Source organism: Mirounga leonina, unplaced genomic scaffold (assembly GCF_011800145.1).
Source record: "Mirounga leonina isolate KUSES-001 unplaced genomic scaffold, KU_Mleo_1.0 Mir_53, whole genome shotgun sequence".
NCBI lineage: Eukaryota > Metazoa > Chordata > Mammalia > Carnivora > Phocidae > Mirounga > Mirounga leonina.
In genome coordinates, this window is record NW_023270807.1 from 82,512,468 (window position 1) to 82,530,839 (window position 18,372).

The following is an 18,372-nucleotide window of genomic DNA, read 5'->3' on the forward strand; positions in this document are numbered from 1 at the left end:
ATGTATTAAGCACTTAATTTTGAGTTTATATCATGAATTGCTTTCATTAACTTAAACTATTAATAAAACATTTTGGGAAATTAATATATATTGTCAAGATCAAAAACAGAATACAATGTGTTTTTGAAAAATCCTAAGACTAGAAGTTTGCATAAGGAAAAAACGAAGGAGGGAAACAGTTTTTTATCTTCCACACATCTTCCCAATTTAAACGTTATACAGGAGTAACAGGAAAAAATAAAAGAAGTGGCTTTTAACAAAAACCACAAATACCAACAAAAATATAGTACATTCATAAACATAGAGGATTAAAAGTAATAATTCCAAGAGAAGATGATTTAGAAAAACACATTTAATTATAAAAATTTTTTAAATAAAAAAAGCAATGGCACAAATCACCACAATGTTATTTAAGTGATCATACCCACAGGCTGCTCTTATAATTACATGCTAAAAATGTATGACTGTCCTCATTAACGGCATTTTCCCTCTTAACTGGAGTGACATCAAGAGCTTCTGAGAATGTGTAATTTTCCCTAAAATACTACTAAAAGTATCAAAAACACAGGGTGTGCAACATTCATTTACATCACCTTTTATTTACTACACTCTAAACTCATAAAATATTGAACATTTCTCACTTCGTTCCTCTTATTTACAGTTCAGAGGCTCAGCTCTTGTCACAATATGGTTTGTGCATTAAACTCCCTGGGAATAGTACTTTCCACAGCATTTTAATAAATTTACTCTGATGATTTAAAGTACACAAACAAAAACTTGTTCACATGACTATGTCATACCCAGAAAAAAAAATAATGCTTCCTGCAGCCTTCTTTAGGAGTTAAAAAAAAAATATCTCTTTCAGTAGAATACATTCTTAGCCGTTACTGGATTATACTATCATGCATATTTGTACTAATACGACAATAGGTAAAGCCAGCTAAGACTTCATAAATTTCACTTAGGAGGATACAGCATACATGAAGTGATTTGGCTTTCACTCTCTTGTTACCCATAATCCAGTTATTCCACGGGGATATATTGTATTTATTCTTAGTCTAGAAGTATTTAAAAGTTCAGTAATAATTGGCAGTTTCTGACAGTTTTATTTGCTTGATAGCGGATAGGGTTCTGCGCACATGTGTCAGATGAGCCGAAAACAATGCAAATCACTTCATGTGATACAGCAGGAAGAAGTGGGATGTTATTGTCTGAACAAATGATTCAAAGGGAGGAATATTAACATTCGACGGTGACATGAATACTATTGAATTCAGTCTATTTTAAGATGCATTATCTTCACGACTTGCCAAATACCTGGTATTTGTGATCTTTTCAGTTAAAAAGCAAACCTAGTTGGGGGAAGGCAGACATGAGGAGAAGAAAAAGGAGAGGAAGCACGTATTACCATGTATATGATTTTAGGAGAAAAAAGTGAGAAGGAAGAGGGTACGTTTTCACATTAAAAAAAAAAAAATTGCCACATCCGGGCACCTTTCACAGAGCATCAGGGCGCCAAGCTAATTAACCCTTTTTCCTCTGACTCCAGAGATGTTTGTCTGCTCATCGCATTATTAATAATGAACATAATTCTGGCAGCAGCACAAATCTGACTTTTTAAGGCTTCAGAGTGTCAGTATTCAATAGTTGGGTACATTTGAACAATAGAAGAGTCCCGCCGTTTCTTTCATTTGCACACTTGCCCCAGCAAGTAGTCTCAGGAGGTCCTCGTGGTTAACTGCAGCTTCATCTCCTACGACGCCTTTGACTTTATGACCCACTCGGCGTTGGGGTTGAGCTGATACAAGTCCTTCATGTAAGTGTCATCATCAAGGCAGCGTTCTCCTACCAAAGAGACACTGGATCAGTTGAACACAGTGCAGAGGCTGGGATGCAATTTTAAACTTATTCCTGATGGTTTAACTCCGAAATCTTAGACTTCAGAATATCTCTCATCCTTTCCCATCTCCCGTGACATTATAAGACTTGGCCAAAATACTGAAAAAAGTCATTTTAGTAGGCTTTCTCTAAAGGAAAGGGTTTCAAATTAATTTAGGAAGTTGAAAAGACTTTGTGTGAAGGGCTCTGCAACGGCTCATTAAGAGCTTATTCACCTTTATTAAGAGTGGCAACAGCTTTGGGTCTCCCAAAGTAAGAAAATACTTCATTCCCAATATCTAAGAGTAAAAGTGCAAGATCAAATATATATAAATATTTAAATAAACCTTGCTAATAGAGTTAACATTTCCAGGCTTCTAACAGAGTTGCAGTTTATTTAAATTTTAAGAGTAAGCCTTCATATTACCATGTTAAAGTTTCAGTATCTACTAACACTTTTGTGTCCCAGGAAAAAATTCCACAAAACTTAAAATCTTCAAATATTTTCAATTATTACTTTGAATTAAACACTATTTCATTTATTTGTTAACAATTTCACCTGTACCATTTTCAAGGTCAAAATAAAGAGAAAAAGTTTACTTTAAATTTTAATAGAGATGTACAACCCACTGATAACTGAAAATGGGCATGGTCAAAATCAATCCATTCATTCTGTTTTTACTTCCTAAGTTACCAATGTGCTTGTATTCGTATGTGTGTATATCTGTGTTTGTCTTTGTGTGTGTGTGCGTGCATTATTTAGAAGGCAATCAACAATGGCAAAAATAACTTCTGCTTTCACTAAAAATATCTCGTACTGAGCCATATTAAAAATGTAATCCTGGCCTTAAATAAGCTCAGCTACTTCCTTTATTAAGAATGTGATGTAAGCATATAAAAAAGAAAGAAGTTTTGAAAAAGTTCATTACCATTCTAGAAGCTGCTACTATTTTAAGGGAATGTGCCCTTGCTGAGGTTTAACGCAGATGGGCATTTGTATGGAGGAGCTCAAATAGAGCCTGAAAAGTCAGACCACTGAACAAATTCACAAAATTCATCAACTATCTAAAGCATGCTATATTTAACTTCTGATTTTTTTCTCCTCAAAGATATAAATAATAACCATTGGCAATGTCAAATCAGCATATGTAACACAGAAGAGAAACAAAATGTGCTTACCAATATTTCCTCCAATTTCATACAAAAAAACTTCCCCTTTCTTAAGAGTCTGGGCAATCCCGCTATTAGGGACAAAACAAACTGATTAGTTGTATCATCAAACAGCTTGCAAGTAAATCACTTTAATGTGCTTGGGGAATTCTGGCTTGTATGGGAAATTCATAACTTAGACACACTGTGATTATCTAACATTTGTATTTTCCCATCTGTTAAGTGTGCCAAATAGGTAATAAAAATGTCACACCTGTAAATTAAAATAAACAAATGAACTCATATGTCTGAAGGCAAAATAATAAATCAGCATCTAAATTTGTAAAATTAAAAAGAAAAGTAACATAACTTTTAGCTACCAATAAAATTATTAATTTGATCAACTACTTTGCATAGGGGCCAGAAAGGTCCTCCTAAAACTATAAAAAGAAAGATTTCCACCTCAGTTTTCCCACTGCATTTATTCCGTTAAGTATTTATCATGTGTTTGCTGTTCTGACAACTCTCACAGTATGCAAGATGAATGTAAAGAATAGGACATGGTTCATAACCCTTCCTGTGTTGGCCATTCAAACACAGGGGTTACATATACTCAAAGTAGAAGCAAATAGTCATTATGATGGTTTCACAAGTAGGAGATGCATTTACAGAGTTATGCTCTTCAAAGAATAAACTCTTCCAGAACATTAGGTTCGAATAATAAAAATTGGCAAAATTCAGCGGCTTTCAAAACCCTGTATACAAATTACCTGAGAAACCTGCTAAAAATTCAGACCCAGAGCTCTAGAAACTGATTTTGTACATCTAGATCAAACCAAAGAATCTGTTTTGCAAATGCTCTCTAGCGGACTGTGATACACAGGAGGGTTTGTGAACCACTTCTGTAAGGCCCCAAAGACACACTCCCTGGAATTGTAAAGGGAATGGCAGATCTGACTTTTATTCAAACCATTATGAAAAATATGGCACAGTAGAAGCTTTCCTAACCAACCGTCCCATGACTCATTTGGGTTATCTAACTCTTAACTACTCTGCTCCATGGAACATGATAGACACTTGGGGCTTTATACGCCCCCACACTTAAGATCCACCTGCTGAGTTGTATCCTAACCAAGAGACAGCTCACTTTGTTCCAAACCAGTGTATGCTTGTTTTTAAAATAATAATTATTTTATTTATAATACAGCACAATAAACTATGAGTATAAAAAGAGTCATTACTTCTATGAAAACCAAGCTGAATGTTTTGGGAGACTTGGTAAGGGGGAAAAAAAAAAACCCAGCTAGATATTGCTCTCAGATTGTTTCTCCAGTATCTGTGTTCTTGCTCTACGTTAAAAAAAAAAACAAAACCTCAACTGGATTTCCTGGGAAATACAAGCTTTGCATAATGCTAATCAAAAATCCATAATTAAAGAAAAGGCAACAGCCTTTATCAAGACTGATAAGTAAATGTGAAATTTATTGTATATTCACTTTATGTCATTCATGTGTTCTTGTCTTTGGTGGAGAAAGTAGGGGAGGGAAAAGATGGGGGAGGGAGGGTTTCCAACTGCCCCTACACTGGTGGAATGCAAGTGGGAGAAGAGGAGAATGTGGTGGAAGAGAACATATATATCAACACTTAACTGAGAATTTCACTTATATGGCCCAAACAGATAGTGCTATGTATCCTTCATGGTCACTTTCCTAGTTCATTATCCCAAGGCTATAATGCAGGTCCTATTATGGTCTACTCTTACAAATAAAAAAACTTGAGACTTAAAGAGATTATAAATCTAGCTTGAAAAGAAGCAGGAAAAGCTGGCATTTGGATCCAGATCATCTGCCTTCAGCATCCCCAAGCATAAAGAAAGGAGCTGAGGAATGGTTGGGGGTGGGGGGGGTAAGCAATGGACAGAGAAGTTTACCAAATGGTCCTCTGAGTGGAGCAAGATGGGGAGAAGGAAGGAGGTAGAGAAACAGGCCCCACACTCCAGGGGGCAGCAAATGCTTATTTAATAAAAGTACCCCAAACAGAAAATCCAAATATGCAGAGGACAATTGTCACAAATCTGGTGCTTTCTAGAACAATCATGCTATCCCCTAAATATTAAAGTCACAGTTGGCTTCATAGTCACCTCTTCCATCATCTGCAAGGACAGCAACAAAAGTACAGACTCAACTGAGCACTTGGGTCCTTAAAGTAAATGCTGTGTGAATTAACTGTATCTAGGCTGAAAGAGCTGCTATATATCTGAAGTCTGGCCAGATGATCTTCAGGTAACCACTCTGGGAAAAGATGGGCAGTCATCCCTGGTGAGCAGAATGGCAAGAGTTGGTATCTACTAGGTCACAGCAGGGAGCAGAGAAGAAGCAGAGACACCCTTTGGGGAGCAAAGACACCTAACTGCTCCAGGGCTTAATCCCCTAAAATTCCATCTCCTCCGAGACTCTGCATCAATAGACCCAGATCCATGATGGTTGCTAGATCCTGGCTTGTAAGGAGGGTGTTTATTTATTTATTTATTTATTTATTTATTTATTTATTTATTTATTTATTATTCTTATGTTAATCCCCATACATTACATCATTAGTTTCAGATGAAGTGTTCCATGATTCATTGTTTGTGCATAACACCCAGTGCTCCATGCAGAATGTGCCCGTAAGGAGGGTGTTTAAAGGGCAGCCTTTGGAGATGGAAACCACACATTTAGAATTTAGCACCACCGCCTATGAAATGTGTGACCTTGCAAAGTCTCGGTTTTCTTATCAGTAAAACAGGAGTAATATTAGTGCTTACTTCACCGTACAGTTGAGAGGGGAGTTGTTGCTGGCCTACCGAAAGCCCAGATATGACAAATAAGCTTCTCTTCTATTTCCCCACCATCTGTTACTGCTCAGGCTCATCTCTTCTCCCAATTTATAAACCCTGAGGGAAGATACTTTAAAATACATCTTTATACCCTTTCTGACATCCAACAGGGGACCTTAAACAGAGCAGAAGCATATTAAATACTCGTGGTACTGTATTAACACTGCGAGATTTTTGCAGAAAACTTCACTGATGCCCTTGAATGTTAGAATGCAGAGATGACATCCTATGGAAGACTAAGAGAATTCATAAGCTAAGACGCCAGGGCCCTGGATTTCCCTTTAAAAAAAAAAATTAATTTTCAGTGAGGTGGAAATCATTAAAATAATAACTTTAGCTAAAAAATAAGAATCAGAAGGATAAAAAGTAAAAATCCAACACACTTGTTAAACCTCTAAAATTTAAGAACAGATATTGTAAGATGTCTCAGAAAGCGTATGCTCTAATCACCATCAGAGGGATGCCAACGGCTTTCAGAGAACTCCTCCTCCTACCCCATCAGCACCAGAACAGAGGAGAAGGCATGGTTGTCCCTAACGGGGACGGTGTGCTCTGTGTCCAGGGGACTTCAAAGCTCCAGGGACCGGCTGTCCTCTCTCGATTCTTCAGACCTTGCTTTTCAAATATGAGCATTTCTCTTTATTCATTAATTTCACAGAAAAAGTTGCACTTTTTGTTTCTTTGTTTTCATCCCACTGTATCTTAGTGATCTTCCTAACAGCCCCCGCACAGCAATTCACCCCCAGCCCGCACATTCTGGAAAGAATATCAAGTGCTCTCATTGTGCCAAGCCTGTTGCAAGCACAGTGAAGGCAAGCCCCGACACCCCGCTCGCCACAGGCTCACCCTGCCCATAGACGACCTCACAGAACGCAGCCCACTCCAACCGTCTAATTATTAAGTCTGCTCTTCTTTTCTGCTGGGAAGACAAAATCCTGAAGCACTTCCCATCACCCCTTGTTGTGTGTGTTTTTTAAAAGGGGAAGGAGAAAGAGCGCGCGCGTGTGAGGTATACCATGCAATGATTAAAACAAAACAGGCCTCTACCTTTCTTGGCTGAGAAACCTGGCAAGCACATCACTGGCTTTTAGTTCTTCAGTGAGCTGTATTGCCATGGAAACTTTGGAAAGATGGGGAGCTTGCACTCGAATCACTCCCTGAGGAACGTCGGCCTGCAAAGCAATAAGGACACTGGAGCCAAGCCGGTGGCAGCCGCGGCTCAGAACCCTGTACAGCGCGTTATACGGGAAGTATACCAACTACCATGCAGTCTACTCCACTACGTAAAACCCTTAACTACTGTATAATGTAATTTGCTAAATTACCTCAAACCTCAAATATCCTCTTAATGGTGAGAGGGGAACTTTATAATGCCTAGGCAGTGATGCTTAATTATTTTTAAAGATGTAAAGAATGACAGCAATAACCATTACTGCCATATTAAGTGCTGATTTCTGAGGATTATCTACCATAGAGTGCTTCTTCATGTAGCAATTTATGAAATTGAATCAGAAAGAAGTTACTTTGTGTGCGATTGCAGTGTGTGCAATTTAAAAATCTGCCTGTGCGTGGACCAGATTTCACGGAGATTTTTGTGCCTGAGCGTCTTTGTAAAAAAATGAAACATACTTTTCTATACCTCTGTACTGCATGTGCTTCTCACGTGGCTCTGAAGCTTATACTGTGACCACACGCTTTGAACTTCAGATGACCAATTCTAAATCCTTTGCCTATAGATGTTAAGAACTGTTGGTATATTTGGTGAGATGTCAGTGAAAGATTTTAAGGACTGTAACATCAAAATATCAGCTATGACATTCAAAATAATTCCTAATCATTCACCACAATAAACAGTAATTTATTATTTACAATGATATGTCACGAACAGACCTTAGGACAAACAGCATGCACAAATTATGTTTAAAGATAATGCTTTAAATACTACAAAACCCTGTTTCATTAAACTGAAATTTACTAAGCATTGACTGAGTACCAAGCATCGTGCTAGGTCTACTTACCTAGGAGATAAGACACAAGTCTTTTAGTACACAGTATTTTTTGTGCTCACAATACCGTTTTTCGTATGTGCTTTTATCCCCCACCCCAACATAAAGCACGGATATACCATGAATGGAATTAATGTGATTTCTTTCAAAGTTCAATAAAAATAACATGGCTTTAGAATCAGGCCACGTCAAGATGTAGGTGCCTCCAAAAGATTTACACTTGCTTCTCAGTAACCTGTGAAATGTAGTGTGAAAATAACAAAGAAAAGCAGTGATACTCATAGAAGGCCATACAAGGAAGTGTGGGATTGTTTAAGACCATGGCTTTGCTCCCCAAAGGGCTGCAAGCACCTGTTACACCTGGGGAGACATGGCAAAGGGCCTCACGCCAACGTGTGAGACTGCTGCCCTCACCTGAGCACTCAGGGAAGGGCCAGGGAGCACTCCCTCCAGCCAAAGAAAGACAATGCATCCAGGGCTGCCCACTTGCCATCCTGCTGGAAGAGGGACCATGTTCCTAGTGTCCTTCAACTTCTCTTCCTGGGGGTAATGTGCTCAATCCCATCCCTGAAGGACGTCCCAATGCCAACCCATTCCCAGACCCCTCAACGCTTGCTTCCCTCCCACCCAGCCTGGCCCCTGGGCTCAGTTTGTTGACTTTCAATTTCTGGGGCATATATTTTGGTCCGATAACTTAGTCTAGTCTCTCACCTCTGCCTCTCCCCTAGAATGCAAATCTAAGTTACCTTTTCTGTGGATTCTGTGACAATTTATTTTCATTTGTAACACTGGAAAATGAGCTGCTTCGTATGATGGATGGGGCATCATAAAAAGGCAGTGTGCCCTTTTTTTCTTTCCCAGCAGATATTAAATCAACGGTGTATCTTCTAACTCAGGGATTATGCTACATGCCCTGTTCCCCTGGGTTTCATCACTAGCCTGTATCCCACTGTGGTCATTCTACCTGCTGGCCCGGCCTCACCTATCTGTCTCCTCATAGGAGGTGGAAAACAATAAGCTGGCAGACAACACGAATGTTGGGAGTAAAACTGTAACAGCAACAGTTGCAGCACAGAGCCTGTGTCCGTAAAACCCAAATCCACCTTGTCCCCTCAACTAAGAAACAATTATTGGTATTGTGGCTTCTCTTGGTCTATTATGATTATATTATGGAGGGCCCTGAATGGCAGGCTAGGGTTTACAGACACCCAAATGCTTTATGCTCATTTAAGAAAGTTAGGAAATCTGCTCAAGTCATAGTACCAGATATCCTTACATACAGATTTTCTTGGGCAAAAAGTAATAGTGACAAAAACTGTCCCCATAATTACATCTTATCCAACCCTAAAATATCAGAAACGCAGGTAAATCTATGCTGACATTTACAGTGAAGTAAGATAATGATAATTAAGTTTTTACATATAGAAGGTCCACAAGAAATGAGTTACAAAAGCAAAATGATCCAGAAAAATAATACACTGCCAGAGAGTTCAGGGATATGATAACCTTTGCTCCCTGCCTTTTCCCCCACTATTCCTATGGTACATTCTATTGTTTAGATTAAAAAGGCCAACCAAAATTTGCTACAAACACCCAAGCTTTCCTATCTTTATGTGTGTTCTACTCCTCTTCTGTAATCTCTTCTATTAACATTTCAAGGCCCAACTCAAATACATCAAACTCCATAGAACCTTCCATGATCCACAATCAAAAAGAATCTCTTCCTTCCATTGAAACTCTTTTATGATGGGATTCTAATATATGACACCTGCATTCTAGTTACACACCACATAGCTGAGTCACAGCTGGAGCCAGCTAGCAAATATTTATTGATTAGATGAATCACTCAAAAGTATTTCCAAGAATGCTATGCTAACATTTTAGTTATTTCTCTAGAATAAAATAACATATGCCAACATGCATTTCCTAAAGAGCAAAAAGGCCATCTTAGGAACATTTTCTAAAAGAAACAAGTTGCCTCCATCTATGGCATGGTTATTTCCTCTACTACTGAGAGAAGAGAGGACGGAAGGAATTAAAGGTGTTACGAGAAATACTTCAGTCACTTACTCCTGCAGGGAGTCACCAGCATTTGCATGCATCTGCTTGAGGATGCACCTGCTCGTCCCACAAGACCCCTCACGAACAACTGAAGGCCTCTAAAACTGTGGCCATGGTCTACACCTTCTACGTGAGTTCAGAGATCGTGCTTTCGAGAGTACAACCATGCTTCTTTATAAAACACCGCACTGAGGTCAGTGTAAGTGTTGGGGGTTACACTCAAGCGCAGCCCACATGACACAGGAATCCAGTCTCTCTGACAGAGTTTGGAAAAAGGAGGTTCAGGGACTAGCTTCTGAGGACACTTGAGAGTTCTCATGTGTATGTGAAATGTCAGGTAATCGCCATCTTATGGCTCTTGCCAGCAGATGGAGAGCGGCATGGGGTCGGGTTCCTTCTGGCTGTGAAAGTACACTTTCTCACACCCTCCCCTTGGTGAGCAGGTGAAGCTAGGCCAGTTCTGGATCAGCTTTAGCCCCTTCCCGAACTACTGGCTATACTATTTTGACTCCTTTTGCAGAGATCTGGGGTATCAGTGCCTGTGGAACCCTTTTCTCTGGGCCAACAATGGCATACAGCCCTCTCCTGGGTTGACTGGCCACACTCCCTGACAACTCAGGAGACTGTTCTAGCAGGGAGGGAGTGGGTGCGTGTACGTGTGTGTATGTGGGTCTGCATGAGTGTATAGGACAGGAACAATTCTTAAGTGTTCATTTATGTAGTAATACATCCCATCCAAATTCTCACAATAATACATACATAGAAGAGTCTGATTCACTTTGGATCTGCCATGCCCTTCACTTTTGGAGTAGAAATGAGTCCAACTGGTAGATATAATGATTAAAGATGGAGAGTTTAGAAGTTGTTTCTGGAAACTTTTTTTCCGCATATCTTGACAAGGGTGGCCAAATGCTATTTGCTAAAGACGATAAACAAATGATGCCAAAGCTCTAGTTTAAATGGTGTATGACAACTCCTATTAAGCTCCAGAATCATGCTGTATCAAATACTCAAGCTATTAGTACACTAATTACATTGAGCTGCCAAGCTTTGAATAGACACAACATGCCTGATCATTAAGCCAGTCTGTTCTTAACTTGAGCCACAGTAATGACTGAATCTGTGAATAGTATCATCTTTGTAACCTTCCTATTTCACTTTTTTTTTTTTTTGTCTTAACAGCTGTGACTCTGTCTTATTTTTTTTATGTATTTATTTTTGGTGTGCTGGTGAGCTCAAGTTATGTGATGTACAGCAAGACTGGAGAAGAGCAGTATTTCACTAACACACCATCAAAATTTAGTCACAAAGGATTTTACAACTTACAAAATAATAATTTCTTATGCATACAAAAACTTATAATGGAGAAAATAATCTCATATGGTTCTCACATGTTTTATATACTGAACTAAAATATATTTTTAAAAACAAGACTTTATTTCTTATTATTTATTATTTGGTTAAATAGAAAATTTTAGTATTTCTTCGAAACATGTAGATAAACACCACATTGCTCATATTTTTGCATTCTAGATTAGAAATTCAATGTCAGACCTTTAAAAGATATTAATTTCTTCTTTTATTCATTAAAAGCTAAGTTAAATGTAAAGCTGACATTTTTAATGCTACAGAAAAATCTTTTATCTTCAAAAGGGCCAATTGGAAATACAACTTTCCTAAGAAAAAGAATATAACACATATTTTAGGAAATTAAACAAGGACATTTTAGCAAGGTATCTTAAAAATGGCATCACTTTAGTCTGATTGGAAGTGGAAATATCAGAGGCATTCTCTGCTATCTCGAACTGCCTAAGTCCTGACTATAATCGGCTCTTTATCATCCAAATGCTTAAACTTTTATCCAGCTCAGATTCAAAGACGTTTAAAGAAGAACCTGAAATAACTTCTATAGTAATATGCATTTAATTTACAATGAAATTAAGTTCTGATATTTTTCTCTTTCAATTGGTATTTTTTATGCACTATAAAAAAATCACAGAACATCTTAAAAAGAAACAAGATTTTGTGCTTGATACTATAATTTGATTTTCCATGTGAGTCCCCAAGTAGATCCAGACACTGTTTCCAGACCTAAAGCAGATGCTTTAAACAATACCTGCAATGATGCTCTGAGTCAGAGTTGTTAAATGAAACCAGAGATGGAATTTAAACAGAGTTGTGACCAAAGACATGCAGCCCTGGCTATAAACAACCCAGAATCTACACCGCACTGCTGCCAACTCTGGGATTCTTCTGGAGAAGAATGGCAGAGAGTGGCAGCAATAGATTTCTTTTCCATGCACAAAGCCCTAAATGTTAAAATGTTACAAGATCATCCTGACCTCTTAGCAAGTCATGTAAGCTCTCTAAAAATTGAGTTCCTCAACTGTAAATTAAGGATGTGACATGAGATCATCCTGAGTTAAACCACAGAGGGAACACAGGGAACACGCCCTCTACAAATAAGGAAAGATTGGAGGAGCTTGGCTTATTTCGCAAAATCTCTTTCTCATAAAGGTACAGCTTCCCAGGGCGCCTGGGTGTTACAAACAGTTGAGCTTCCAGCTCTTGGTTTTGGCTCAGGTCGTGATCTTGATCTCGTGGTGGTGAGATCGAGCCCTGCATCCTGTTCCGCGCTGGGCATGGAGTCTGCTTGGGATTCTCTCTCCCTCTCCCTCTGCCCCTCCTGCTCATGCACTCTCTCTCTCTCTCTCAAATAAATGAATCTTAAAAAACAAAAGCACAGCTTCCCTTTACTTTGAAAGGTGAGCCAGAATGATGGTAGAAAAATCATACCGATCAAAGTCCACAATGGACTTGAAACCGGTATGATTCAGCAATTCATAATCAGATGCTCATCAAAGCTACCCTCGACCCTTATTAGGCAGAGATGCGATTTGAGTTAAGTATGGGTGAAATGATGGTAAGTCTGTGATTTTCTTAAAAATACTGAAAGGATGGGCGCCTGGGTGGCTCAGTCATTAAGCGTCTGCCTTCAGCTCAGGTCATGATCCTGGGGTCCTGGGATCGAGCCCCACATTGGGCTCCCTGCTCAGCGGGAAGCCTGCTTCTCCCTCTCCCACTCCCCCTGCTTGTGTTCCCTCTCTCGCTGTGTCTCTCTCTCTGTCAAATAAATAAATAAAATTAAAAAAAAAAAAATACCGAAAGGAAACAAGGTGTGGGAGACAGGATAGAACAAGATTAGAAAAACAGGTTTGATCATTGGTGAGGGGTTTATGGGGTTCATATACTACTCTGTTTTCATGTATAGGTAAGAAAAATTCCATAATATAATTAAATATATGTTTACACACACATACAAACCAAATGGGGGAAAAAGTCATACTTACAGTTTTTATACAATACACATACCAAACTCCGGCTCTGAGAGATTCTGACTCTGGGTCCAGGGAGTGGCCCAGTCATGTTTTATAAAAAATACTACTACAGGAGCGCCTGGGTGGCTCAGTTGTTAAGCGACTGCCTTAGGCTCAGGTCATGATCCCAGGGTCCAGGGATCAAGCCCCGCATCAGGCTCCCTGCTCCGCGGGAAGCCTGCTTCTCCCTCTCCCACTCCCCCTGCTTGTGTTCCCTCTCTCGCTGTCTCTCTGTCAAATAAATAAAATCTTAAAAAAAAAAAAACCTACTACGACAGATAACCCTATTGCATACTTTGGATGAGATGGCATCAATCTGGTCTTACCCCCCATTTTATAGAGGAAAGTAAGGCCCAGAGAGATAAAATGATTTGTCATTAAGGGCTCGTTGATGGCAGAGCTAGAACTATATCCTCAAACCACATGACTTCTGGTGTGTGATGTGGTGTGTGTGTGTGTGTGTGTGTGTGTGTAATATCAATCCCACCGCAAGTTGAAGGCTATCACAAAATGGTTATTTTTATGGTCTACAATTCTGTTGTTTTCACCAAGTGTTTCCTCCCGCTGCAACTGATGTGTCTTTAGTACTCAAGAAATTCACATTTGTATCAAACAATTAATATGCTATAGTCATTAAAAACATTTGTCTTATTAAGTAGATTGTGTCCCTTACAACCTGGTTCAAACTATTAATTTATCTAGTCAATCATGTCTCAATAGCTTGAATCCGGATTATATATAGTTATCATTAATAGCATACAGAATGCTTTAAAAAATACTACCTTGATGAATTTTCACGATCTACGGTCTGTCTTTCCCTCTTCAACGCCTGCCAATCTGGCTTTTTCCATCAATAGTTACTGACAGTGCTTTGGAGAAAGTCAGAAGTGACCTTCCAAATGCAAAATTCACTGGACCTCTGTCCAATGTTAACCTTACTCAATCTCTCTCTAGCAGGGGGTACGACTAACCAAGCTCATTTACCAACCTCGTCTCCCTCCCTGGGCTTCTAAGATGCTATAATCTTTCATTTCCTCTGACTTCCTATTATTTCTTGGCCTCTTTTACCAGCTCTTCTCCCATGGCCCACAACTAAAATATTGGTGTCTTTGGCTTCAAGGGAAATCTCTATGCAAGTCCCAAAAGCACACCTCCAGCTCTGGCTGCCTTCTGAGCTTCAGGTCCATGTAGCCAAAGTACTTTCACACAAGCAAGTCAACTACAAACGTCAAAAACTGACTACCTCATCAAAGGCTGTTCCTTTTCCTTAATGGTTTCTCTCAATGATAAAATCACCCAAGGTAAAATCAGCGAGTCATTCTAGATTTCTCCTCATTCAACATTCCTCATATCCAATTAGTTTCCACATCTTGTGAGTCCTCCTGGTTCGCATTTAACATTTCCCTCCATTCCCATTGCTGGGTCTTGGCATGGCCCAGGACTGTGTTAAAAGCTATCTATTAAACCCATGTTAATAATGACAGTAATACATGTTCATTGTATTACTACTACTACACATTAGCCCAGGACTGGGGTACATATCCTTCTCAGAGTTTTTCTGTGCCCTATAAGGAAATAGAGGATAAGAGTAAAGTGACCCAGATTTGGTTTCAAATTCCAGCCCCCCCTTCCTATCTAGATAACCTTCAGTAAGTTATATAAGATTGCTGATCCTCACTTTCCTCATCTATAAAAAATGAGACAATAATACCATATACTTCAATTAAACTCCTGTAAATATTAAATGAGATGATGTTTACAAAATGTTTAGCACCATGCCTGACCTCATGATAATTATTACCCGTTAGAAATATGGCAATATTCACTAATTTGTAACTTTTCTTTAACATATTAGGAATATCTTCCAATGTCAATATATACACTTGTATTTTCATGATATTTCACTACATAAATATACTATAACATATGTACCCGATTGTATCCTTTTAGACTATTTCTAATTCTGGCCAGTATATAGAATATGGCAATGAACTTAAGCATAACTCTTTGCATGGTCATCTTATTACTCCCTTTGAAGGAATTTCTGAATACAAGGAGCATGGTTTTCAGGCCTTTACCACATGCTAACTGCTCTCCAGAGGGATTCTACCAATTTATGTACTCCCATCAGCAATGAAATTAGCTGGCATCTCCTCCTATGTAACCTCTTATTTTTCACTGCTCCAAACTTTCCTTCTTCTGACATCACAGCAATGATTTTAAAATGCAAATACAGGGATGCCTGGGTGGCTCAGTTGGTTATGCGCCTGCCTTCAGCTCACATCATGATCCCAGGGTCCTGGGATTGAGTCCTGCATCAGGCTCCTTGCTCAGCAGGGAGCCTCCTTCTCCCTCTGCCTGCCACTCCCCCTGCTGCACCCTCGCTCGCTCTCCTTCTCTCTGACAAATACATAAATAAAACCTTTAAAAAAAATGCAAAAATAATCCTATAACTCCTAGGGTCAAGACATTCCTCAGAATAGAAGCCTGCTCCCCCCAGAGACCCAGTCTGGCCTTCCTTCTGCCCCTGCTCCACCATGCACCTCAATGGCCTGTATGACCTAATTTTCCCACCAAATACCCTCAAACATCCCTACTTACTTTTCTAACACAAATCTCACACTCAACACACCCTAACTGAAAACTGCGATCTTCCCTGTTGAAGGGGCAATTCCATCCTTCCAGTTTCTTGGGCCAAATACCTTGGAGTCACTTTTTACTTGTTTCTCTTACAACTCGTATCATTTCGACTTGAAGGAATTCCAATGGTTCTACCTTCAAAGTCACAGAATTGTCTTGCCTGACCACGTCACCTCCAGGGCTAATATCCTGGTCTCTCACTTGGATTAAGACATGAACCTCTTCCTCTTATATGGTCTCCCCGTGTATACTGGCTCTCCTGCAGTCTATTCTCAACACAGTAGTCCGAGGGAACATTTTAAAACATAGATCTTCAAACCTCTGCTCAAATCCTGCAATGACCCCACTCCATTCAGGATAAATTCAAGTTCCTAAAGATGGCCTATAAGGCCTTATATAATCTATTGGTCCCATGGTCCCTGTGATCTCATCTCATACCGCCATTCCCCTTGCCAGATCCAACTGGGTCACAAGCACTCCTTGTTGGTCCTAAAATACCCCAAGCAAGTTTCTGCCAAAAGGCTTTTGACAGACTATTCCATCTGTGCTTCCTGAGAAATACATCCATCTTGGCTCTCTGTCCCTCCTTCACGTCTTCATACAAATAATACCTAGACTACCCAACTGAATATTGCAAGGAGCTCCCTCTCTCAATTCTCTTTTTCTGTGCTATTTTTATTATTTTTAGAGTACTAACCACATACTAACATATTATGTAATTTATTAATTTTTAGTTAGAGAATTTAAGCTGCACAAGAACAGTAATATTCACCTATTTTGTTTAATCATGTCTCTCATGTGCCTAAAACAGTGCCTGGAACATGAGCGTCATACATTAAATAGTTGCTTGGCAAATGAATAAAACATCCCAGGCAGTTTTATGCTCCGTAATCTCATGCTACACATTCACATGATTTGGGGGGGAAAGTAAGGAAACACAAACTAATAAGACAGAATGGGATTGGGCGGCCAATCACAAAGTAGATTAGATGGCCCATGTTCCATCCAACAATGTCGCTGTTGTTCTGTAATTGTTTTCTGTATACTGTTATTCTCCCTAATAAAATGACAGTACCTGGAACAAAATTCTGGCAAGTGACTAAAATTTTTCAACCAAAACGACAGGGCCAATGAACCGCCATCATGGGTCATTATTACCTAGGGGCTACCACTCTGCCAGGAAACTTCCTCTGCTAGTGAGACCTCCCTATTCAATTTGCTGTCTAAATAACACCTACGTGTTCTTCACATCTCAGCTCTACTTCCCAGTGAAGCCTCTCTGATGCCCACTTCCTGTTTTGTAGCCCAGGATACCCCAGGCTACAGGGTTTACTCCCTGAGTAATAGCTAATACATGATAAAATCCAGGTTTAAATCCCAAGACTTAAAATGACAATATGGCTTCTAACTAGTACAGAGATAATTCTCAAGCCAACTCTCATCTAATAAGCCCAAAGTACAAACTAAAGAAATCCAAGTTAACACAAAGTCTCTGTAAATAACAAAATCATGTCAACGTTTCATCTCCAAAACACAACTTTTAAATTATTTCGTCTAAGGTTTTATTATTTAAAATGTACAGCATAAATGTTTCCTCAGATAATGTACCTCAGAGAATCACATTATAAAAGACAGGGCTATAAAGTCACCTAAGTTAATATGAATAAGCAGAGCTACAAAGCAAGATAATATTCACTTATTTATAATGGTCTTGGAGGAAATAAACTGTTCTAAGTTAAACAAAAATGGTATGCCAAAAATCCTGTCTAACCCATGACAATATCAAACCCTTTCTCAAAAATATATAACACTATTTACAATTCCCCTTTATTAAATTTTATGTTCTTATTTTTTTTTTTTAAGATTTTATTTATTTATTTGACAGAGAGAGACACAGTGAGAGAGGGAACACAGCAGGGGGAGGGGGAGAGGGAGAAGCAGGCTCCCCGCAGAGCAGGGAGCCCGATGTGGGACTCGATCCCGGTAAATTTTATGTTCTTAAAGATACTTAAAATGGGCCAAAAATATTTCATGCCAAAAAATATGTTATTTTGTAATGGTGAGAGCCATAATATAGAATATATATCATATATACATGTACATATATATATATATACATATTTTTACAATTACTAGATCCGTAAGTAGGACAAAGCCAAAGCCAAAAAAAAAAAAAAAAAAATCACAAGCTGATAATTGCATTTCCACATTATTCCACAAGATGTCAGCATGTAACTGAGTAACCTCAATGGTGGTGCTAGTTGGGGGGGCGGGGGTTGTCTCCACCGTAAAGAGAACAATAGAAACCCTTTCATTTCAGGATCTTAAGTTAGAGCTTTGGTAACTCACTTCATAAATGTGTTTTCATGTATATTTTATCATTTTA

The 18,372-nt window shown here is 39.0% G+C and overlaps 1 protein-coding gene across 4 annotated transcripts in view; it reads right to left on the minus strand.

Moving 5' to 3' along the window:
* Positions 1–579: 579 nt before the first annotated feature.
* ARHGAP18 (Rho GTPase activating protein 18) overlaps positions 580–18,372 on the minus strand; it is a 123,985-nt gene continuing 106,192 nt past the window's right edge. For 3 of the 4 annotated variants that reach the window (XM_034990597.1, XM_034990600.1, XM_034990599.1), the window contains 3 exons: positions 6,950–7,074; positions 3,058–3,119; positions 580–1,845 (listed from right to left, as the gene is read on the minus strand). In XM_034990597.1, the coding sequence (XP_034846488.1) occupies positions 1,754–1,845; positions 3,058–3,119; positions 6,950–7,074 (279 nt within the window). In that variant the 3' untranslated portion in view covers positions 580–1,753. The remainder of the gene's footprint in view (positions 1,846–3,057; positions 3,120–6,949; positions 7,075–18,372) is intronic. The other variant, XM_034990598.1, reaches the window with a different exon arrangement.